At 40.1% G+C, this 24,788-nt stretch overlaps 2 protein-coding genes across 4 annotated transcripts; one reads left to right on the forward strand and one right to left on the reverse strand.

The window, feature by feature from the left end:
* Positions 1-820: 820 nt before the first annotated feature.
* LOC134745378 (trimethylguanosine synthase-like) lies at positions 821-6,198 on the reverse strand. Of its 3 annotated transcripts, none has more exons than XM_063679413.1 (10): positions 5,980-6,198; positions 5,191-5,298; positions 4,973-5,075; positions 4,639-4,766; positions 4,396-4,480; positions 4,176-4,308; positions 3,861-4,024; positions 2,076-2,260; positions 1,471-1,590; positions 821-1,157 (listed from the first exon to the last, which is right to left on the reverse strand). In XM_063679413.1, exons 1-10 carry the CDS (start codon positions 6,109-6,111, stop codon positions 1,014-1,016), a joined length of 1,302 nt encoding a protein of 433 aa, XP_063535483.1. In that variant the 5' UTR covers positions 6,112-6,198; the 3' UTR covers positions 821-1,013. The 3 variants fall into 3 exon arrangements, with proteins under 3 accessions (XP_063535483.1, XP_063535484.1, XP_063535485.1); XM_063679414.1 differs by having other exon boundaries at positions 823-1,157; positions 4,414-4,480; XM_063679415.1 differs by lacking the exon at positions 5,191-5,298 and having other exon boundaries at positions 823-1,157.
* Positions 6,199-8,031: 1,833 nt separating this feature from the next.
* On the forward strand, positions 8,032-23,809 carry LOC134745327 (trimethylguanosine synthase-like). The gene is made up of 11 exons (XM_063679336.1): positions 8,032-8,124; positions 8,209-8,353; positions 9,517-9,652; positions 10,008-11,356; positions 11,423-11,636; positions 12,177-12,375; positions 16,954-17,095; positions 17,875-18,035; positions 19,132-19,307; positions 20,416-20,538; positions 23,567-23,809. The coding sequence occupies exons 2-11, from the start codon at positions 8,217-8,219 to the stop codon at positions 23,660-23,662; spliced, it is 2,733 nt and encodes a 910-aa protein (XP_063535406.1). The 5' UTR covers positions 8,032-8,124; positions 8,209-8,216; the 3' UTR covers positions 23,663-23,809.
* The last annotated feature ends 979 nt before the right edge of the window (positions 23,810-24,788 follow it).

The raw sequence follows: 24,788 nt of genomic DNA on the forward strand, positions 1-24,788 counted from the left end.
TCGTATTTTTATTTCATTTTAGATAATTGAAACTATTAAGGGAAACTTTATTGAGCCATTTAATTTGAAAGCATAGTTTAAAAATAATACACTTTATTTTATTAAACAATTTTTAATTAGTTGAAAATATTAAAAAGAGGTACAAAAATATAAGGATATTATAGTATAGTTATAATTATATAATCACAAATTATTTATTATAATAATAATTATACTTTAGATGAATGAGGAGTTCCTACCTACTCTCTTTTTGTATAGACGTTATTATCCATTAACTTATTATAATCAGTAGATATAGTAAGATAAAATACAGTTATAAAATTATTTTTTTTTGTCTTTTTTTAAAGAAAATGAATAAGAAACATCGTATTCTCATACGGCTTATTATTATTAGACGGAAGCACTGCCATATGTAAACCTCACTGCACCATTATAATCTTATCCAATGCATATTAATGATTTAAAAAACATGATCAGGAATACACTGGCGCTTACTGGGAGTATACAACACCAACCACTAAAATAACAATAACGTCAATAAAACTACAAAAACTGGGAATTAAGAGATCAGCTGCACAGTTTGCATATAGATGGCCAAGCGTAAGGCCATTTAGTAATAAGATGTTTATAATTACAGAAGTATTAAGATTAAATCATTTTACGGTTTAGACTCACTTGTTTTAGTCACTCGCGCGACATGTTTCGGAGAGCCTAGGTCTCCTTTCTCAAGCACTAATAGTGCGAGCAGCGTTCACGACGACTGTGTATTGCGTACACTACGCAACACAGCAGCAGCGTTACTGTACAGTACGCAATACACGGTCGTCGTGAACGCTGCTCGCACTATTAGTGCTTGAGAAAGGAGACCTAGGCTCTCCGAAACATGTCGCGCGAGTGACTAAAACAAGTGAGTCTAAACCGTAAAATGATTTAATGTTAGTATGTCTCACAACAGTTTAAATTCGAAGTATTAAGACATAATAACTTCAGTTATAATGTTGATATAACAGATATTAAACCACCATCTGTGAGGGAACCGGATCATTACGAAAAGTGTAATAAACAACTAAAGCCTGAAAGCTTTTTCCTTGTCCCGTAAGTCCTCCCATCATTTCCTTTATTTCCACAATATCGTTTTCATCAGCAAGCGATTGGATCTGGAACGAGAGGGTTAAAAATAAATATTAGTAAAATAAATGAACGATGCTATAATTATCTCCTAGGTACTATTATGCACTGCTAGGGTGCTTGATAAGTTATGGAGAACCTTCAAAATACTCGACTGTTCAGAGGATTGTCACAGGGCAGGGTGCGACTCGCTATTTGACAAAATACACATAGCAGATCGCACACGAAGGCCCAGGAGATCCTGTTAGATGCCCACGCCACCGCACCTAATGCTCAGCTACGAATCTACTGTACAACATTTATCTTTCATTCTTTTTCAATTGGACCCCAAACCCCATATACCTGGTCTCTGTTAGAATTTCGGGGTAGGTACAAAGTGACTGCAGAGCTGATTTTTCGAGCCGCTCTCACCAGCTCTGATGCTGGACGGGGTGCTAGCGTCTCTATGTCAAAGGGTTGATCCTGAAAGCAATTGGTAAAGATTGATTTATGCATGCGATGATTCATAAAGTGCATAACACCACACCATATTTGTAAATTTTACTCTGTTATCCAAATGAAAGAAATAACATAAATCCATAAATTACAAATATAACATTTACTAAGTATTTACAAATATTTTTGGAAGAGGAATTAATATACTTGTTGTTTTTCTTATATTTTCGCAACAGTAAAAAAAACGTCGTTCAATACACGTGCGGAAATATCATTCTTCACTCGTCCCGAGTCTTGCTCGTGAAGTAGACATACTTTCCGCACTAGCATCGAAATGTACTATTTTTATCGACGATTCGACTGTTTTATGTTTGATTTTCCGTTTTAATGTCGTTTAAAAGCAAATATGCATAAACTTAGACCAGATTTCCTTAAAAACACTGTCATTTTCAACAGTAGTAATTGGTTTAGTTTAATCTGGTATTTTATTGCGTGTAACATTAAATAAATACCTTTACATAGTTGGGGCCGCCCCACGGTGGGCTTAAAAAGACCATGTCAGCTTTCAGGAAAGGCGCAAATTTGGCTATTTCAAAAAAATCACCGACGATGAACTTAATCCGATCCTCCACACCATATATTGTGGAATTGTGTCGAGCCATTTCTACCTTTTTCGGGTCTATGTCAATGGCTAGAACTGAAAATGAATTTATGATAAAATGGAGACATGATAAAATTAGGCGTGATCTAGGATAAAGTATAGAAGGGCAATCAGAAACACTCGGTCATATTCAAACCGCTGCGAGGTGATCGCTGGTCGGCCTAAAAGCCCTAAAAGCATGAGAGAAGATTATCATGCTAGGCCAGCCTTTCCTTTGCCGGTTGACTTAATGATATGTTCATGCCAGGAATAAGGGAAATTCTCGGCAACGTTGCCGCCAGCGAATCAACAAGTGTTGCCCGAAAATGAGTAGGTATGCTCAATGTCTTGTTGAGCGCCTTCAAATTTGCTCTAGAATGTTTTAACCTTTTGAACGCCAAGCATTGACGTAACTCGACGTGACACCGCAATGAAGCAAAATAAAACCTTAGAAAACAATAGTGATTACAAAACAGGATATCGATATTTTCACTGATTTCGTTTTTGACATACTTAGATTAGAAGAACCACTACACAGGTGTTTTACAATATAATATTAGATAATTCTGGCTTTTAGCTCTACTAAAAACCTTTAAATAACGTATTTAAATATTAAAATGTACTTGTAACTTCCACTCAAATCTCTCAATAATGCCACATCACTACTTGGTGGTGACGTCAGGCATCGGACGTGAAGTGCCGTCATGGGCGCACGGAACACTGATAAGCGCGCGTTACTCAGAGATGTGCAAACCCGTTGTCGATTATTATTACCTACTAATTAGCAAACTGCAGTATCGTTACAATAAAATAAATGCATAAGGGGTTACATTATCACAAAAGGTCAGTACCGTCTTTCAAACCAAGTTGTTTAAATTAAGCACGAAAACAAGTACCGTAACAGCACAAATAGCAGAGTTATTTTAGCAAAAACAACTCCTATTACAAAATGTATGGGATTAAGCCATATCATTATTGATGGCGCTAGCGTGTTTGTCGGAACTGCGCGAAACGATTTCTATTAGGAGATTGTTACTTTCATATAATAATATTATTCCTCCATGACTCGGTCACATCACTAGGCGACGTCAAGTGCCGTTTTTGGCGTGGCTAGCTATGCTATTTACTGGGTAAGTCGTATTATAACATAATGTTGATTTTTTTTAACCTTCTATTCATAGTTGAATTGTAATAAAGTTATACAATAAAGTAGAAGGGCAAAATAAAATAATGCAAATACAAACAAAGAAATATAGTTATTTATTAAGGAGTCTTTGATAAATTAAGTTTGGACGGCAAATGACGTCGGCGGCGTGAGTGGCACAAAATGTCGACGACGTGATTTGCCGTCTTTGGCGGTCAAAAGGTTAAAAACGTATAATCTTACATTTATTAGCAGCCAAGAAGGCGCTCAGTGCAGAGCATTCCTATTTTTCTTTTAATTTTCATTAGAAAGAGATTACCGGACTGATAAACGGTGACTTTTTTTAAAATAAAAAGTAACGGTATGTGTGTTTAAAATATTTCCACTTGCCAAGCAAAAATACAATTTATATGTGGTTGAAGAACATAAATGCGAGTATGTTTTACGATATCCGTTATGGATATTGTATAGGGATAATAATTGATGTAAGGGTAGGATTATGCTAAAAATAACCTTCTTGTCCACAAGTTTTTGCGAATTGAATAGTATTGCCGCCAGCGCCACAAAAAGGATCCATAATTAAATCGTATTTACGCCTCTCTGCAATCTGCCTTGCGATAGGTTCCGGTGTTACGCTGTACCAGCTCTCTTTATCTAATTTGATGCCCTCAACATACCTGACAATAAATCTCATTTTATTGTAAGACATCATTTTTTTTGTAATATATAGGATGTTTCATAGGACTATATTAGTAGGTATAATGTGTAAAGTTACTGATGTAATGACTTTATTTAAGTATTTAAATAATATGTTGCTACATTACGAACCTGGAGAATAAGTACTTCCGTTTTTTCCAATATTTCCACATAGTCGGGTCTTCTTGTAATTCAGGCGGCATTAATGCGAAGTCTTTTGGTCTTGATATGTTGCATTTTTGTGATGCGATGTTTGTATTACCCACTGTAAAGAGCAAAGAAAAAAATCAAAAAGATTCTCACAAGTGAAATCTGTGGTAAGAGAATTAATCCATTAATTGATCAAATTTACCGAAAAAATGTCGCCCACCTGCTTTAAGATTCGATGATTCGCCAGAAATTGGAGTTTCCGCGACCAATTCATGTTCCAATAGAGTCTGTATACATATAAAATAAAATTGAATCATTTAAAATGTCTAAAGTAATAGTAGTGGTTAAATTATTAGACTTTTTGTACTTAACTATAAATTATACTCGAAAAACTTACACGATCATCGTAATAATAAAGTACTTTAATTAAGTACTGAATCGTTACCTGAAGCTGAGCTTGCTGAAGTGCTTTATTGATTCTTTTGTTTTTTAGCTGCTGCTGACGCCGTTGCTTCATCTTCTTCCTATTTACACCTTTGAGTTGGTTGGGTCTTGGCTTCTTGATTTGGGTTTCTGCGAATAAAGTAACTAACTATTTGAAATATGCATGTAACGTATTGTGCAAGCTTAACTTATGTGTGCATACAAAAATACCAAAGTGACTTTAAAGACAGGGCACAATCAAGATATTTAAACATAATATTAAAAAAACTGTATTTGTGTGTAAATTAAAAAGTACATGTATACAGCCAATTTATTGATTGCTGACTGATGTTTACCTGAAAACTTTCGACCAACCACTTCAAGAGATGCAGGTTTTTGGTCTACATCTACGTTGTCGGTCCACCAATCCTCAAAGGCCGATTCATCTGCTAATTGAACCTATGCAAATAAAGATAAAACTTTGTTATCCGGGCTATCTGGCCCTGTATCTCCTATATATACAATCCCACGGTCGAAGGATCGGAATAGAAGACAAACGAAATTATTTACTCACCTGATTCATGGTGCACAGATATTTACGACCTCGCCTTGGCGAATTCGGCTGCATCGGTGCACCTGGTATCTGGCCAAGTGTCTTCCACCAAGCACACTCGGGCGGAAACTGTATTTTTTTTAAAACAAATATAAAAACTACGTACATGCTTTTATGCAGCGAAGTGAAAGAGGAATTAAGAGCAAAAGACTGATCCAATCATTTTTGGATAGACCGGAAGTTAGCGTATACGACTTAAACAAAACAAAGTGAAAACAAATTTGAAATTAATGATGACATTGCCACACTTTGTCATGGTAAATGCCATGTAGAGTTGGACCGATTCTATCTTCCTTCTTTATTTCAATCTTTCGCAACATAAAACTTTAAATTCTATTATTATATTTATAATCTGCTTTAATGTATTTTTACCTATCCACGTGTTTTTTCATGATTCATTAGAATACAACATGTAATGACAATTACTGAATCTTATAGACATTTCATCCTGTATAATTTAGGCATTCGAATTTAGAATTTTAGAAATAAACTTTATATCAGGCCAAAATATGCTCAGATATATTCGTTATTACATTATCATCCTACAAGGATTAATGTATCTATTGTTTAATTTTGGATTTACCAAACCAAAGCAAGATTAGGTCCTCGCGTACAATATCCATTAATATTACATATATCCACTAGGTATGGCTACGTATATTAGTATAGCTCGATTATTTTCCTAGAACAATATTACATAATTTATGTATAAAAATGTAGCATTGCACTAGAAAAATAGTGGAGCCTTACCTGAACCGGATCATACGATTTAAGTGTCTTTCGCATTGCTTCAATTCTTTTCTTTTTTGGTGGGCGCCGACGCTGGCGGCCTACCTTTTTCTTATTTACTTCCTCTGAATGATTGGCTCTTTGCTGGGGCATCTCTAGATAAATGCAATTTGTAGTAATACTTGACTAGTGCAGCTGGAAAAACAAAAGGCCAAAAAGTGTGCTCGTGCTGATGCAATAGTCGTGACAGTTGTGCAATTGCAATTTGATATGACATGACCATAAACTAATAAATAGAAGAGGGGAAGTCCGGGATCCGGTAACGCCGCATCCACACTCTCCACGAGACTACAGGAGGGAACGTGAGTACGAGCGAGTGTGAACGGTGCGCTCGTGTCCCTTCGTCTTTCCTCGAATTCCTCGGCTCGCCTCGCTGTCGCTCCGCTTGTTGTCGGATTTCGGTCGCGAGGGGGTGAGGCGAGGGAATCAACCACACTCTCGCGCTCGCTCACTTTGTGTTTGCTGCTGCAGACAACATCGAAACTGGACAAAATTATTTTTCCCTATTTTTCATGTAATCTATGCTAGATTTACATGGATTAATACTAATTTTAGTTCTTAGGCTTCTTTGGTACATATTTTTGGAAATAGAGTCACTTTCAATCACATCCATCTTTTTTTTTAATCTTTATTTATTTATAGAGGGTTTTAAGTTTTAAACAAATGCCACCCTCATAGTGGCTCTCTAAAAAGAAGCTCTCTACATCCATCTTGTAGTAGACGTAGCGAGATCTGAAATAATAAATCTCTGTCATTAAAACTTTTTTCGATGAACATTGAATATCCGCCTTTGTACTCATCTTAGAGGATAATAACCAAACGGAGACGCCTTGTCTGTAATTTTTCTGTACAAAAAAGTCTGCCGATTGTTGCGGGGGAGAGGAACACAGATTATTAACTAGTTACTTCGTGAGAGGAACGTTAAATGTATAGCTCGCTCCAGATTACGCGGTGCGAATCCGTGAACGCGAGTGTGGAGTCCATTTCGCTGATTAGCGAACTAGGCTCCACACTCGCGTTCGCGGGTTCGCGCCGCGATTCGCGTACGAGTGTGGAGGGACCTTTATACGTAACGTCTTTATACGTAGCGTCGCGCCAAGATGCCTGGTATCGAGGCCCTCATCATCAAACATCAGCTGAGGTGGGGTGGCCACGTCGTGCGCATGGGCAATAACAGATTACCCAAAGCTGTGTTCTATTCCGAGCTCTCTAGCGGAAAAAGGAAACAGGGGGGTCAGTACTTGCGCCATAAAGACGTCCTCAAGCGTCACCTATCCACTTACGGTATACCGAGCGATTCCTGGGAGGAAAGCGCGATGTGTAGAACGGCATGGCGCGCAACTGTTCATAAAAGTGTAGAGCAATACGAGCAGCGGCGCTTAGAAGACTTGGATGCTAAGCGCCATCTCCGTAAGACGCACCCGAAGCCTTCGTACACCTACACCTACAATTCAGCCGGCCAGCTCCATTGCGTACCATGCAATCGCATCTTCAAAACCAAGTTTGGCTTCGCAAGCCACATTAGAGCGTTCCATGTTTCCCATTAAAAACGGTTGGAGTCGCCGTCGTCGGACACGGCGAGGAGGACATTATTATTATTATTATACGTAACGTAAAGGTCGTAACACACATATCTACTTAGTAATCTGTGGTAACACACCATCGCCCCGCACCGCGACCTTGGAGCAGTTCTAAGAATAGGTAGTACTGGCGTGGGCAAATTCAAATTTCCGAAATACCATTCGCGCCTAATTTTTTTAAATTTGTCGCCTTTTTCTACTGACAAGATTTGCTCGACCAACTATAGTTTTTTTTGTTCTTATTTACTCACAATTTGGTTTGACCAACTATAATTGATAACATTCTCATAACCCCTTTTGTCTATGCATTCCATTCCATTCTACGCTTCACTTCTTCACTGAACGCGTAGCCATATGTATATCGATTTTCTGACATCTACATTTATTTTGCTAATACGAAAACGAAACGCAACTTCCACTCATTCATTGGATGATGGATCTGCATTGGATTGAATTGGCACTATTGGCAGAATCCGCGGAATCTATAGTAGTGGATTATTTCGTGAATTATAATCTTTTCGTGCTGGTAGCTTGCATTATTAATTAATCATTGCATAGTTAGTAGAACTACGCGTGCCTAGATTCTCTGAATAAGTATTTTATTTGATAGTTTCAGTAATGATGTCGGGGTATTATGACCAGCACCACCGCTGGGAGCCACTTGCCGAGTTCCATTTTAACATTGAAAGCGGTGAAGACGAGCTATTTGATGAAAATAACTATGTCTACTGCTTATGCAGCAGAGTTTGTATCAGGTATGTCACTTAATTTTCATTTTTCTTGTAGAATATTATAACTAATAGAACCTTCTGTTGCTTTCTTGATTGTTATTGAAATTGATGAACAAGTGAAACTTATTAAAGTGGTAATTAAGAACTTCTGCAGTCCTACTACATTATAAGAACACATGGTGTAAATATCTTTGTACAGGAATATTGGGGTAAAAATTTAGCTTCACCTAATGATATGGGAATATGAGCTAGGCTCATAGGTTATTTTATTAAGAGCCTTTATTTTTAATTGAATGCTTCATATAAATGAAATTTAAGTTACAGTCCTTCCTAAATTCAATAGGGTGTTAAATCATCTTAAACTAGCAGTTTATTGAAAATTAGGTTTTATAAAAATATGTACCCTAAATTCGCTTTTATACTTGGTCTAACCAAATTGTCAGTAAATAAAAACAAAAAAAAACTATACTCATCCTTTTCTTTTGGGTGAGTGTAAGACAAAGCTAGTATGATTCTCTCTGTATATATTTGAAAATACTTTGACAAACTATAGTACACAACTCCACTTTAACCATAACTAGCATTGATATCACTATAAATTGTATCATGGGATTTATCGGCGTATTCAACTTTTCGGATTTGGAATCTATATTAGTATCATTTTCATAATAAAAAAATTATTAGGCAGTTGGGGACGAGTGGCAAAAATAGGTTAGTTTAGAATTTATATTTTTCGTTTTTAAACAAATTTATGTAGCACTTTTTATTGTTAATTCTATGGATATCTCCCATGGGGTATGGAAGGTCCAAGATCAAGAAAGGTGGAAAATTCTGAAAGAGGCCTATACCTCTTAAGAGGGTTCTGGTGTAATTTTTTACTCTTTACATACAAATTAGGTTCACATCCTAGACAAAGTTTGCAAATAAGTAATTTTTGTTTATATTGCTACCCAGGAATAAAAGGCTTTTTTATTTTTTATTTAATTTTCTGTGGATATCTATTCTTTGATTCCTTCCTGAAATTATTATTTTTATATTTTGCATTCAAACTGTAGGAAACAGCCAATTTTTTTCTGATTCTGGTGTCCCATTGTAAAATTTGCTCAGTATGAATTATATATTCACCTTACAAAGTGAAGGGTTGCAAAAACATCCTAGCTATACATTATCTTCCCAAACTGTTTTAGGGATGGTGTTAGAAGACATGTAGAGAAAGAAGAAGGTAGTGAGAGTGATGTGGAACTCCAGGATTCGCAGTTCCAGGAGTGGGATGAGTCCCATGTTCACTTCTCCGTTGATACTTCCTACAAGGTGAAGTGTGAGGTAAGGGGGTGTCCATTAATTACACTAGGACTTCAGGGAGGGAAGGGGGGATTTTAAAGTATAGATTGCACTAAAAACTGTAATAGATGTCATATATTAAACACCACACATAGATTATAGATAAACATAGTATAGGTTACACATAGATTACATATAGATTGCACGGAAAATTGCTTTTTCCGCTCAAGCGACATGCAAATAATAAACCAATAATAATTGAAATTTATGTAATTGTAAAAAAAAGAAGCATGAAATAAAGGCTATTACTATTACTACTTACTATAGATTGCACATCAAACCGGCCTCGTCTGATAATGGCGTAGCCAGAGATTTACTTTTTTACATATCATTACAGAAAGATGAAGGTGCCAGTTGCTACTGTAGCGCCTCACATACAGACAACTACTGTTCCACGGACGAGCATGACGCGGCCCAGCTCCATCTATCCCACGCACTACAGCCCAGCGACAGTGGGGCCGACCTCACCTACCCCGACTGCCTCTCTGACAACTACAAACTAGAAAAGATGGACCAAGACTACCCTCTAACAGAAACAAACGAAAACTATTTCTCCGAAACCACTTGGGATAAGTTCTGGGCGGTCAACGGAGAAAGACTCATATGGGCATCGTGGATCAAAAAATACAGTGATTATATAAATCCAAATTATTTGAATGAAAACAACGAACTAGCTATGGATGAGCAGATACCGAAGCAGCATTCGGCTGATGCTATATTTGAAAGAGAAACTGATAGATTTAAGAGAAATGAAGAGGAAAGTATGAGAGACAGAAAGTTCTCGTATGATTCTAAAGTTAATCCGTATAAGAAGAAGAAATCTAATCAGCCTTTAGAGAAGAATGTAGAAGGGCATAAGGATGATATTTGGTTGCCTATAGGAAGGAGACGGTCGTGTTCTGAAAATGATAGAATGCTCAGTCCTAGGACGATGTTCGGCACAGACTCCATGACCAACGTGACTAAGATAACCTTGTCAAGTTATGACGCAACTTCCAGCCACGTTACGTCAGAATCATCTCCAACAGATGACTACAGCGTATCTTCATCAACATCTGACGACCAGTCTAACGATCAGACAAGAATCGCTAACATCGATGACAATCAAGATGAACCATTATCAGAAGAGTTAGACACTGAGCAATATTGGCAGTTTTTATGGAAGAAGCATTTTGGTGAACAGTATGCGTTACATTACGCGAACTATCTCGAAAGCCATGCGCGGGAGGAAATACCAGAAATCACTATAGAGACACTTCCTGAGAAAATAATTGAAGAGAAACTACTCGACATCGAATGCGAGAACAGCGAAGGCAACTCTCAAGAGACACCGACAGTTATTGAAGTACAGGACCGAGTCGACAAAATTAAGTTAGATGATAAAGTTAGTAAATCCAGGAAAAGAAATAAGAAATCAAGCTCTAGATATCTCGGGTCAGTCGGAGTGCTACTACAGAACTTACTTAAAGAGGAGCAGAAGAAAAATCATGAAGCAACAGACGCTTCGGAAGGAGATCAAAATCAAGGCCGAAATGATTCAAATCAAAGTCAAAATGATACTGCAAAAGAGGCAGATACGGTCGACGGAGTTACCTCAACAAATGAAAACGATAGTAAAAACCGATCGGTCGAAGATGATGGAGGCGACGAGCCGCCGGAGGAAAAAGCGGTATCTTTAAAAAGAAGGTGAGTAATTCAACTCCACTAGGAATTTTCGACTTTAAATATTTTAATATCTATTTTTATTTCCAGCCACGAACTAGAGGAAGACACAGAAGACACATCAGAGATAATAAAAGACACGTTGGAAGCGATGGGGTTCTGTGTAAAGTCTGGTTGTATGCCGCGGGGGCAGCTGGTGTACAAGAAGCGCCTGGCGCGCCTGCGCCCGCCGCGGGGCAGGCGGGGCGGGGCGCCGAGGAAGACGTACTTCGATGACGATGGGAACCCTTGTGAACTCGATCAGGTAATATAAATACACCGGACAAGTACGAGTCGGACTCGCCCACCGAGGCTTCCGTACTTTTTAGTATTCGTTGTTATAGCGGCAACAAAAATACATCATCTGTGAAAATTTCAACTGTCCAGCTACGGTTCATGAGATACAGCCTGGTGACAGACAGACGGACAGCGGAGTCTTAGTAATAGGGTCCCGTTTACCCTTTGGGTGCGGAACCTTAAAAATCAAGAAGCCTCATTTTTTTTTTTTTTTTAATCTGGTTTTTATGGAGGCTTTGGACACTCTAGGTGAACATGTCAGCCTCATGGGTGCTATCATAGTTCCCTACTCAAGGGAGAGGTCAATAAATGAAACACTGATTGCTTTGTCCGATATAGGCTCTGCCAACCAACAATTGATCAAAAGTAAAATATGCTTAAATGGCATTGCTTATTGCTTTCATTAATTAATTCTCCACCACTACTCGTTTTGGGAACAATTTATGGAACATTCTACTTTAATTGAGTCTAAATGGGTTAAAACCCGAAATTCCTTTTGCTTCAACAGGGTCAAGAATCCCACGATGAGAGAGAAATGCAGACAGACGACGAATGCCCTGCTGCAAAATCGTCAGACACAGAGAGGGACCAAGTGCCAAGTACATTGGAGCAGGAAATAGCTATTGCTGCTTCTATAGCCCTCCCGGACGACCCTGATGATGAGGAACCGCCGAAGAATGCTGAAGAAGTGGTAGTGGATACAACAGGTACATTATATTAATTACTAGCTTTTATTTTGCTTTTTTTGTTGAGGCAAATCGAGCAAGCCAAGGGCCTGACACTCTTTGATAGAGAAAGATAGTCTTATTGCGATTCCTATAAGAGGAAAGAGAAAATAGTGCCATACTTTGTCCTTATGACCGACCGGGTTTTTTTTCATGGTCGGGTTATGGCATCATAGGTAGGAGGCGATGGCGAAATACCGAAATTTATTAGAGTGAAAGAGAAAATGGATTATGCTGCCGTACATTAACCTGTCAATACATGAATATGTCTTTCTCTTACCCCTGGTCGCTCGGTTTCATGTCTATAACTACTATACTATGTCTACGGTGCAAGCATAATCTCTGAAAACTTGTCGAAAACCTGTTAAAGTTATAGTATGTATAAGTTACTCTATGGTTTACTAAACGGGCTAGTGATGCACTCTGGTGGCAGAACATTGCAGTAATATCCCCTATTGAATCTAGGTTATGATTTAAACTCACGATTATATACACATTTTTTTTTTCTTTTTAATGGACTTGAGGGCGGTGTTGCCCGTAGCCAACGTCATGTAAAAGGGTAGGAAATTCGGAATTTGGAATAACAAAAAAGTGGTCAGGTCAGGTATACAATAAATAAATAAATAAATATAATGTGGTAAAAAATAAAATAAACTATACTTTTATATTATTGCGCAAGATGAAGCAAGTTAAGATATTATGAAGATCAGGATTAATAAGTTCGAGATCACGAGGACAACGCCGTCCTCTACTAGACATCGGAGATAAATCTAAAAACTTAAATATGCGATTAAGAGCCCGGTTACGATTTTAGTCGCAAAAATGTAAAGTTGATAGATTTCTTCTGTGAAATTGTACACCTTTTGTTACCTAATTGAAATAACAAGTACTGGTTTCTATTAGCACGACTTCTTATCTCTAGGTTTATCAGATCATTTTTTTGAAAAAAGGCTTACTTAATTAGTAATGAATTTTTTTCTGATGGACGTTTAGGTAAACGCGTGTAAAGCACTGACTTTGATGCTCTTATTTGTAAATTTCGTAAAGGTTGGACTGCTAAAAATAGTAAATTTGTATTACACAAATTCTGTACTCTAGGTTTATCAGATTACATTGTTGTTATATGACTTAGAGTTCGAGGAAATGAAAGTTAAACGAATTCAATTTTCTCCAGAAATGACCTCAAAACAAGTGACAATTTCTCCGAAAATCTACTTATTTTCGACGTAGATTGCATACTCAAATAATCTGCAATGTTTACTTAAACTGTTGCTGTACTGCATTTTATTTAAATTGCAACTTTTATTTTCTGACGATTTTTTAAAAACTTCCCCTTTTACTGGGATAACATCGGTGACACGCGCTCGCGGCCTCAGTCCCGCGCGGGAGCTGGTAGAGGCAGGACGTTTGTTGATCGGCTCCGCACGTTGCATCGACGACGACGAAGTTATTTATCATTGTGTGCGTCGCTCGCCGTGTAAAAAGTTATATTTGTTTGCGTGTTTGGCTGTACTGTGTGCGTGTAAACTGCGACCAGAAACTTTAATCCTTGGGTTGTAAGTACTTGTTTATTAACCGCCTTCAAAAAAAAGGAGGTTCTCAGTTTGACCCGTATGTTTGTATGTATATGTATGTATGTATGTTTGTTCGCGATTATCTCGCATTTGGCTGAACCGATTTTGATGCGGTTTTTAAAAAAGTGTTTGTTACATTCTGGAGAAGGTTTTAGTATACATAGAACTGAGCTGATGCTGAACCCTGGCTGTACCTAGTGGAACGCAGGTTTAGTGCAACTTAGGCACACGCTGTTTTGGTCTGTCTTGATGAGCAATTACGAGAGCAGTACCCAAGATGGAGCTGATGCTGAACCCTGGCTGTACCTAGTGGAAATCAGGTTTCGTGCAACATAGGCACACGCTGTTTTGGTCTTCCGACACGTCTTGATGAGCACTTGGGAGAGCAGTACCCAAGATAGAGCTGATGCTGAACCCTGGCTGTACCTAATGGAACGCAGGTTTGGTGCAACATAGGCACACGCTGTTTTGGTCTTCCGACACGTCTTGATGAGCAATTAGGAGAGCAGTACCCAAGATGGAGCTGATGCTGAACCCTGGCTGTACCTAGTGGAAATCAGGTTTCGTGCAACATAGGCACACGCTGTTTTGGTTATTCGACACGTCTTGATGAGCAATTAGGAGAGCAGTACCCAAGATGGAGCTGATGCTGAACCCTGGCTGTACCTAGTGGAACGCAGGTTTGGTGCAACATAGGCACACGCTGTTTTGGTCTTCCGACACGTCTTGATGAGCAATTAGGAGAGCAGTACCCAAGATGGAGCTGATGCTGAACCCTGGCTGTACCTAGTGGAAATCAGGTTTCGTGCAACATAGGCACACGCTGTTTTGGTTATTCGACACGTCTTGATGAGCAATTAGGAGAGCAGTACCCAAGATGGAGCTGATGCTGAACCCTGGCTATACCTAGTGGAACGCAGGTTTGGTGCAACATAGGCACACGCTGTTTTGGTCTTCCGACACGTCTTGATGAGCAATTAGGAGAGCAGTACCCAAGATGGAGCTGATCCTGAACCCTGGCTATACCTAGTGGAACTCAGGTTTCGTGCAACATAGGCACACGCTGTTTTGGTCTGTCTTGATGAGCAATTAGGAGATCAGTACCCATGATGGAGCTGATGCTGAACCCTGGCTGTACCTAGTGGAACTCAGGTTTCGTGCAACATAGGCACACGCTGTTTTGGTCCTCCGACACGTCTTGATGAACACTTGGGAGAGCAGTACCCAAGATAGAGCTGATGCTGAACCCTGGCTGTACCTAGTGGAACTCAGGTTTGGTGCAATATAGGCACACGCTGTTTTGGTCTTCTGACACGTCTTGATGAGCAAATGGGAGAGCAGTACCCAAGATAGAGCTGATGATGAACCCTGGCTGTACTTAGTGGAACTCAGGTTCATTTATTGTTATCAGAACTTCCACCCCCTTTTAACCCCCAGTACCTACTGCATGTTAAACGTGTGGTAGCTCTGGTCAGGTGCCTGCTTCATCTGGCAGCCCTCCAGGTGTTCCAGGTCTTGAAGAACTTAACCTGCCTACAGCATACTCTACCAACTTCAGATTAAAAGAGTTTTACCCCTGATCCGATGCGTCCAGCAGCACTCCAGGTGTTCCAGGTTTTGAGCTGTCTCCGTCATACACTACCAACAACACGTTGAGCGAGTGTTACCCACCCTTTGCCCTTGACCCTTTGCACTCAGCAGCACTCCAGGTGTTTCAGATCTGGAGCTTTCCCCATCATACACTACCAGCGGCACGTTGAGCGAGTGTTACCCGTTACCCCTGACCCTTTGTACCCAGCAGCACTCCAGGTGTTCCAGGTCTGGAGCTTTCCCTATCATACACTACCAGCAGCACGTTGAGCGAGTGTTACCCCTGACTCTTTGCACCCAGAAGCATTCCAGGTCTTGAGCTGTATCCATCGTACACTACACACTACCAGCGGCATGTTGAGCGAGTGTTACCCCTGACCCTTTGCACCCAGCAGCACTTCAGGTGTTCCAGGTCTTGAGTTTTCCCCATCATGCTCTACCAGCGGCACGTAGAGCGAGTGTTACCCCTGACCCTTTGCACCCAGAAGCACTCCAGGTGTTCCAGGTCTTGAGCAATATTCATCGTACAACCAACAACACGTTGAGCGAGTGTTAGAAGAGTGGAGAAGAGAAGAGGATGACTGGAAATAAAAATTATTATACACCCTTCCCAACGATTAAGACTATCTCCATAATATCAAATTCCATCCAAATCGGTTTTATTGGATCCCATACAAATTTCCATTACCCCCCCCCCCCCCGTTTCTGGGGTAAAACCTATCCTATGTCCTTCCCCAGGACTCAAACTATGTCCATACCTCATTTCATCTTAATCGGTTCAGCGTTTATTGATTCCCCATACAAATTTCCACCCCCTTAAAGGGTGAGTTCTTGAATAAAAAGTATTCTATGTCCTTCCCCGGGATTCAAACTATCTGTATACCAAATTTCAACAAAAGGCTAGTTTCCCCTCTGGGTTGGAACGTTGGAAAGTCAGATGGCAGTCGCTTTCGTAAAAACTAGTGCCTACGCCAATTCTTGGGATTAGCTGCCAAGCGGACCCCAGCAGACTTCCATGAGCCGTGGCAAAAAGGCTGGGATAACGCGAGTAAGATGATTATATATATATATAAGATATTGCCTTAGTGCACATCATTATCATCATGCTATATAATTTGTATGTATTATATGAATACATAGGTAAATTGTTAAGAGTAATAAACGATTATATCAAATTTACCGAAAGTTTTATTTTAACCTAATTAAAGTTATAAAGTGACGCATAATGTTGCGAAAGTATCAATATTGTTTAGGCGGTCGCGTTATTTCAAGCAGCGGCCGGCGTTCGGTTACTGTGTAAAAGTCGTATCTTCGCGCGTTTTCAAATCGACTACGGGCTCTTAAGTCCCGTTTTACAATTTAATAATGAATCTAAGTTCATTTTGTATGTTCCCAGTCGCGAACTCCGAGTCGACGAAGCGCCGGCGCCGGCAGAAGCGGCACACGAAAGCCGATGACGTCACGGACATGCCTATAGAGCTGCAGGGAAACCCCAAGATGCTCAAGTATTGGAAGAAACGACATTCGCTGTTTCACAGGTAAGCCATTTGAGTATCAAAGGTTGAAGGCTACACTCCAAAGACGCATGAATACATATTATATATTTAAGGCGGTTCCCTGAGCCAGAAGGCGAAAAATCTTATATGATCATATTTTTCTAAGAGACGTTGATATTCGTAGACGTGGAAAAAATATATGTAATTTTTGATTATATTATCTTTAATTTATAAGCTTCCGAATCTTCCGATACACGAATTGTGACACTTCTCTCGATACAATTAATTCGCAAAGTAACCTCTAACTCGGACTTTTAATCCAACTTTACTCGGTTATTTATTATGTGACACTATAAACATAAAAAAAAAATTACTGCTTTCGAATTTCGATATTGTAAGGCAACGTTGCAACGTTTTTTAAAATAAATAAAAATCGACAAAATTCGATCAAAATTGACACTTGGCGCGCATGGTCCTTCCCGTTCTTTCTTGCGAAATGTGACAGTGATAGCGGCAAACCGACGGAACGACCTTAAGGGTTCTATGTCTTCGCCATGTCCGTCTGCGATTGAGTTCAATCATTAGTTAAGCAGCAATTTGCCATGTTTGTGTTTTAATCGACTTGGCAAAGAAATAAAAAAAAAATGAAAATATAGGGTCCCTCCCGAAAACGTAAAGTGGAAAAGATTTGATTTTGTCCACATCCTATAAGTAAAGCCCGTTTTAACTCCGTCTAATATGATGGTCGGGGATCTACGGAACCCTACACTGATTTTCGTTAGTTATTTTATACTTATTCATTGTATATTTTGTTGGTTCAGGTTCGACGAGGGCATAAATCTAGACTACGAAAGCTGGTTCAGTGTGACTCCAGAGAACGTGGCGTGGCACATCGCGGACAAGTGTCGCTACGATGTGTTGTTGGACGCCTTCTGTGGCGCCGGCGGGAACACCATACAATTCGCGCACACTTGCAAAAAAGGTTAGTGGGGCTCGATAATTTCTCGTTTAATTAATACCAATGAGGATATAATAAGATAGAGCGGTACTGTCATAGTAAATTTTGTAACCACTGTAAATTCACTGCCATCTATCGACATACTTTAAAACTAAAAATGAAGATTTATAAAAATACGTTAAAATGTATTTAAATATGGATAAATGATTTTTTTATTTGCATTAATTATTTTTATATGATTTTGACCCATGTTCTTTCACTGGTATGCGTTTAAATTATAAATAACAAACGAAACAGTCAACGCCCTCTATACGAGAGTTGGCCAAAACTAGTGGCGCCATCTGATCGAGAATCAAATTTTCGTAATTTAATACTCATCGATTTACAAATGTCTTAACAAAGTTTTGCATGATGCCGGCAAGAAAATTTAGTGACACTGCTTACGTGCTTACACTCGCTGTATTATGGCGCTGCTAGTTTGGCCACAGTGTCCGCATAATGTACGGATGGCAGCCGTACATCGCAATCTACATTAGCTGTCAAATTTTAAGCACGAATTTCACGAATTTGTCTTAGACTTCACACATCTTATACTATCAATGAATCTTTGCCTCTAGTTAATGATTGGCAGTCGGTTTTAATGATTTTAATTTTCTATTAAATAATTTACTTACCTCTTCAAGAATATTGAGAATATGAGTTGTCTAAAGAATTTGATATAGATATATTCAACTGTAGAATTCCTAGCGTGAGACATAATTTAGTACAGAGATATTTTGAGTCTTTTGAGTGAGCCTGTTGTCGCCTTCTTGAATGTCTGTTACTTAATCATTTATTATTCTTTTTTTTCCTTAGTCCTCATTATGTGGCTAACTTAATTTGTATTTTAGTTACTCCCAAATTATCCTTATTAGTTATCATTTGTATTCGCTCTGTTTACATATGTGGCTGCGATAGTGCGCAACCTTAGTATAGTACCTATTAGTTTAGTATCATGTCACTACCTGTGAGTTCCTATAATTGGCTTCCTGTATCTACTATAATTTTTATGTTATTGTCACAGTTGTTGGATTTCCAACTAAATAAAAATAAAAACTATTTGTTGATTCTTTCTATACAGTAATAGCAGTGGATATCGATCCAGCGAAGATCGCCCTAGCACAGCACAACGCGGAAGTATACGGGGTGGCGGATCGCATAGAGTTCATTGTGGGGGACTTCTTCAAGCTCGCGCCGACTCTCAAGGCGGACGCTGTGTTCCTGTCCCCGCCGTGGGGCGGCCCGTCTTATTCAGAGGTAAATATAGAAAACAGTACTTATTATGCCAGAGATTTTAATGATTATGAGGTCTAATGATAATTCATGGTCAAGCCATTCAATTGAGCAAAAAAATATCACTTAATGACTTCTATTTTATAGGCAATTGAAAGCAGCAACCTTATGTACTGTCTGAAGGACTCACTATATAAGCACGCACTCAAAATGATCTCTTGGTCATGTCATCGTTTTTAATTTTACTTTTTTCTGTCACATCCGCTTAAGGGTCGTCCATTAATTATATCACACGAATTCCATGATTTTTTTGAGCCCTCCCCCCTCGATGTCACACTTGGCAACCCCCTTCCCCCCTAGTGTGACGTCGCATACGTATTTGGCAATTTTATTTTCAACGAAATCTGCAATTTGAATTAATAAAAAAATATTTTTAATAAAAGCAGTATTAGAAATGTTATGACACAAAACCGATTAAGAATAAAAATTTCACGAATCAAAACACCATCAAAATCATGACAAGCAAATACAAAAAAAAAAGACTATGTTCGGTTACAGATGAAGTTAAAGTGACGTTACAAAGTTTGTGACTTCCCCCACTCCCCGATTTTCTTGACCCCCTCCCCCCCCCCTAAACGTGTGACGTAATTAATGGATGACCCCTTACCATGGCCTATTGTAATCTGCCTACATCAAACTGTCTAATTAGCTCCATGCATGAATTTATTTTTATTTTTGGATTCATAATTTATATCGTTGGAACACCGGAAATGATAAAAATACTTTTGTAAACCTTAACATTATTTTATTAAAAAATATTTAAAATGTTGACAATTTTTGAGCGGTTGAAAGCGGCGGCGGCCCAACTGACGTTTGCTACTAATGACACTAATCTGTCGAACGCGTGACGTCACGTGGCGTTTCGAGCGTTTCGCTCACTAGCTTTTCGCGGGCAAATTTTTGTACTTTTTATTTATAATTTGTAAGTGATTAAATGGTAATTTAAAAACGGAAATGCATTTGTAACATGATATAACGGTAACAAACATCCGAATAAAACATATTTCGTGCAAATATAAACTTCATGCATGAGGCTAATTGTCTCTATCCTATATCTGTTTTTTGTTTCCAGAGTGAGGAATACGACATCGAAACCATGCTAGAGCCCAAACCAGCGTCCGCGCTTCTGTCGGCCGCGCGCGCCGTCAGCGGCAACGTGGCGCTCTACCTGCCTCGCAACACTCGCACCGACCAGGTACAGACAGACTAAAACATGGCGCTCTACCTGCCTCGCAACACTCGCACCGACCAGGTACAGACAGACTAAAACATGGCGCTCTACCTGCCTCGCAACACTCGCACCGACCAGGTACAGACAGACTAAAACATGGCGTTCTACCTGCCTCGCAACACTCGCACCGACCAGGTACAGACAGACTAAAACATGGCGCTCTACCTGCCTCGCAACACTCGCACCGACCAGGTACAGACAGACTAAAACATGGCGCTCTACCTGCCTCGCAACACTCGCACCGACCAGGTACAGACAGACTAAAACATGGCGCTCTACCTGCCTCGCAACACTCGCACCGACCAGGTACAGACAGACTAAAACATGGCGCTCTACCTGCCTCGCAACACTCGCACCGACCAGGTACAGACAGACTAAAACATGGCGCTCTACCTGCCTCGCAACACTCGCACCGACCAGGTACAGACAGACTAAAACATGGCGCTCTACCTGCCTCGCAACACTCGCACCGACCAGGTACAGACAGACTAAAACATGGCGCTCTACCTGCCTCGCAACACTCGCACCGACCAGGTACAGACAGACTAAAACATGGCGCTCTACCTGCCTCGCAACACTCGCACCGACCAGGTACAGACAGACTAAAACATGGCGCTCTACCTGCCTCGCAACACTCGCACCGACCAGGTACAGACAGACTAAAACATGGCGCTCTACCTGCCTCGCAACACTCGCACCGACCAGGTACAGACAGACTAAAACATGGCGCTCTACCTGCCTCGCAACACTCGCACCGACCAGGTACAGACAGACTAAAACATGGCGCTCTACCTGCCTCGCAACACTCGCACCGACCAGGTACAGACAGACTAAAACATGGCGCTCTACCTGCCTCGCAACACTCGCACCGACCAGGTACAGACAGACTAAAACATGGCGCTCTACCTGCCTCGCAACACTCGCACCGACCAGGTACAGACAGACTAAAACATGGCGCTCTACCTGCCTCGCAACACTCGCACCGACCAGGTACAGACAGACTAAAACATGGCGCTCTACCTGCCTCGCAACACTCGCACCGACCAGGTACAGACAGACTAAAACATGGCGCTCTACCTGCCTCGCAACACTCGCACCGACCAGGTACAGACAGACTAAAACATGGCGCTCTACCTGCCTCGCAACACTCGCACCGACCAGGTACAGACAGACTAAAACATGGCGCTCTACCTGCCTCGCAACACTCGCACCGACCAGGTACAGACAGACTAAAACATGGCGCTCTACCTGCCTCGCAACACTCGCACCGACCAGGTACAGACAGACTAAAACATGGCGCTCTACCTGCCTCGCAACACTCGCACCGACCAGGTACAGACAGACTAAAACATGGCGCTCTACCTGCCTCGCAACACTCGCACCGACCAGGTACAGACAGACTAAAACATGGCGCTCTACCTGCCTCGCAACACTCGCACCGACCAGGTACAGACAGACTAAAACATGGCGTTCTACCTGCCTCGCAACACTCGCACCGACCAGGTACAGACAGACTAAAACATGGCGCTCTACCTGCCTCGCAACACTCGCACCGACCAGGTACAGACAGACTAAAACATGGCGCTCTACCTGCCTCGCAACAGTCGCACCGACCAGGTACAGACAGACTAAAACATGGCGCTCTACCTGCCTCGCAACACTCGCACCGACCAGGTACAGACAGACTAAAACATGGCGCTCTACCTGCCTCGCAACACTCGGACCGACCAGGTACAGACAGACTAAAACATGGCGCTCTACCTGCCTCGCAACACTCGCACCGACCAGGTACAGACAGACTAAAACATGGCGCTCTACCTGCCTCGCAACACTCGCACCGACCAGGTACAGACAGACTAAAACATGGCGCTCTACCTGCCTCGCAACACTCGCACCGACCAGGTACAGACAGACTAAAACATGGCGCTCTACCTGCCTCGCAACACTCGCACCGACCAGGTACAGACAGACTAAAACATGGCGCTCTACCTGCCTCGCAACACTCGCACCGACCAGGTACAGACAGACAGGCAAAAATTTCTATGGTATTTTCATCATCATCAGCCTACTCTCGTCCACTGCTGGACATAGGCCTCTCCCATTGGGGCCTATGGTATTTTGTTGATAGGGAAAATTTATGCCATAGAAGTCAGTTCAAACAATAGATCGTGACACGACTCGCTGCCCAGTCTAAATGCTTCCTGGAGCTCAAGATAAATATAACAATAAAAAAATATAAGTACAGCTAATTTTTTCCATACGACAGTGGAGATGGACGAATTGGACGATGCTAAGTTTTCATGCAAAGTTATATGGGTATGTATGCATTCTTACTCCCAAGATTGTGAAACGACAACGTGGTCAGAGTTTACACACTTACACAATTTTATTACTATTAGTTATTCTGTGCTTCAGGAACATAATGTTGAATTTTAAAAATGTTGAATTCTCAACTTGACTAGACGGAGCCGCGGGGCTCCTATTTCTGGGCGGTTTGCCCTTCGGGCATCTGAAGCTACCAACCGAACCTAACTTACCTACCTATTGATTTAGTGTGATATCCGTGAAAACATTACACTGGTTAGGTTTGTTTTGTTGTGGTTTTGTTAGGTAGCCTCAGATGTTCGAAGGGCAAACTGGTCTAGTTAAGTTGTGAAGGAAATGATTTTTGAAAAGAAACAGTGGGCATTCCAGGCTGTACGATAGATTTACTTTTCAACATTTTAAGAATCCAACATTTCGAGAATTCAACATTAAGCTTTACATTTTAACATTTTGAGAATTCAACATTTTGAGATTCAACATTTTGAGAATCCAACATTATGAGAATTCAACATTATGTTCCTGAAGGAATTTTAGGCAAGATATTTTATTTATTTGACAAAATATATTTTTTGTCTTTAAAAGCTACATGCTTGCCAAGTTTCACACTTTATGCCGTACGTAAATTTGTTAAAATCGTCTGCTGTAACAATATTGTTGATTGTTCCAGATCTTGTCGCTCGCTAAGGAGGACGGCGGTTCCGTGGAAGTGGAACAGAGCTACTTGGACCGGCGGTTTGTCGCTATCACAGCGTATTTCTACTGAATCATCTGCAATATGGAAAAGGCTGGAAAGAGAATCCTACTTATGAATGCATCTATCAGAAAATAGGGCAATGAAACATGCAATAAGTTAGAGAAATAATATAAAACCAGGTGGTTTGGTGGTGGTGGTTAAAACCAAAAAGAACTGCTCTTTTTTGCCACAAAACACCTGTTTTGTGGCAAAAAAGAGTAGTTCTTTCTGTGTTTTAATAAGTTGGTCTGTATATCAATTTAGCTATTCACACATACGAATAGGGCGTGAAAGCTGAACGAGCATAGATCTCCCATAATACTAGTCTTTTATTACAAGCTTTTTATTAACTTGCAATGTACCTCTATGTATGTACGGGTCAAATCATGCAAGTTAAATTTGACCCACTTCCCGACTTCCAATGAAGCTGAAAATTTGCATACGTAAGTCGGGTAACAATGCAATATTATGGTACCATCGAGCTGATCTGATGATGGAGACAGGAGGTGGTCATAGAAACTGTGATACAACAATGAAACCTAATTGTTTGGGGTTTTTAGAATTGTCTCGTTGAGTATCAGTTACCTGTGGAAAGAAAAGTACAGTCAGCGATAAAAGCTTGTACCAAAAATGTAATTTTTGCCAATAACTTATTATATTTCTAATAATATATCATTGTCTTTCCAAGAATGCCTTGTGAGGCATTGAGTCTTTTTATCGGTTGCAGTTACATTATAGGTATATTTTCTTCAGATTTTATAGTGTTTACGTGAAACAATATTGCAATAATATTTGATAAAAATATTGTATCCAACATACTCATTAGAAATGTAGGTCTGTGCATTTAGACCATATGTACCTATGGTATCTGGCATTTATAGTTAAATGTATGATAAAGTACTTGTGTCAATTTCTCGTGCGTGGATTTAAGTAAGTATAGCATCAATGTGAAATTCGTCTTGCTAAATTTTCTTTTCCAATATCATGATTAAAAAATAAACGAGTGTAATAACTTATAACACACACACACACAGTTAATGTGTGTGTGTAATTTGCTCTTTCAACTTTTTTTGTGGTAATTTTCGACTTATATTTTATTACCTATATGTGAAATTCATGAAAATACTGTCACAATTTGAAGGTATATGTAGCAATA

This window comes from Cydia strobilella, chromosome 11 (genome assembly GCF_947568885.1).
Source record: "Cydia strobilella chromosome 11, ilCydStro3.1, whole genome shotgun sequence".
NCBI classification, from domain to species: Eukaryota; Metazoa; Arthropoda; class Insecta; order Lepidoptera; family Tortricidae; genus Cydia; species Cydia strobilella.

What these genes read in the sequence shown, in the direction of transcription:
- LOC134745378 (XM_063679413.1), bottom strand. Translation starts at nt 6,111, where the DNA reads ATGCCCCAGCAAAGAGCCAATCATTCAGAGGAAGTAAATAAGAAAAAG. An exon ending in CGGAAGTACTTATTCTCCAG is followed by an intron (nt 4,025 to 4,175) that starts GTTCGTAATGTA and finishes ATTTATTGTCAG; the next exon opens with GTATGTTGAGGGCATCAAAT. An exon ending in AAAAACTTGTGGACAAGAAG is followed by an intron (nt 2,261 to 3,860) that starts GTTATTTTTAGC and finishes ATTCATTTTCAG; the next exon opens with TTCTAGCCATTGACATAGAC.
- LOC134745327 (XM_063679336.1), top strand. Translation starts at nt 8,217, where the DNA reads ATGATGTCGGGGTATTATGACCAGCACCACCGCTGGGAGCCACTTGCC. An exon ending in TGCAGCAGAGTTTGTATCAG is followed by an intron (nt 8,354 to 9,516) that starts GTATGTCACTTA and finishes AAACTGTTTTAG; the next exon opens with GGATGGTGTTAGAAGACATG. An exon ending in CGACATTCGCTGTTTCACAG is followed by an intron (nt 17,096 to 17,874) that starts GTAAGCCATTTG and finishes TTGTTGGTTCAG; the next exon opens with GTTCGACGAGGGCATAAATC.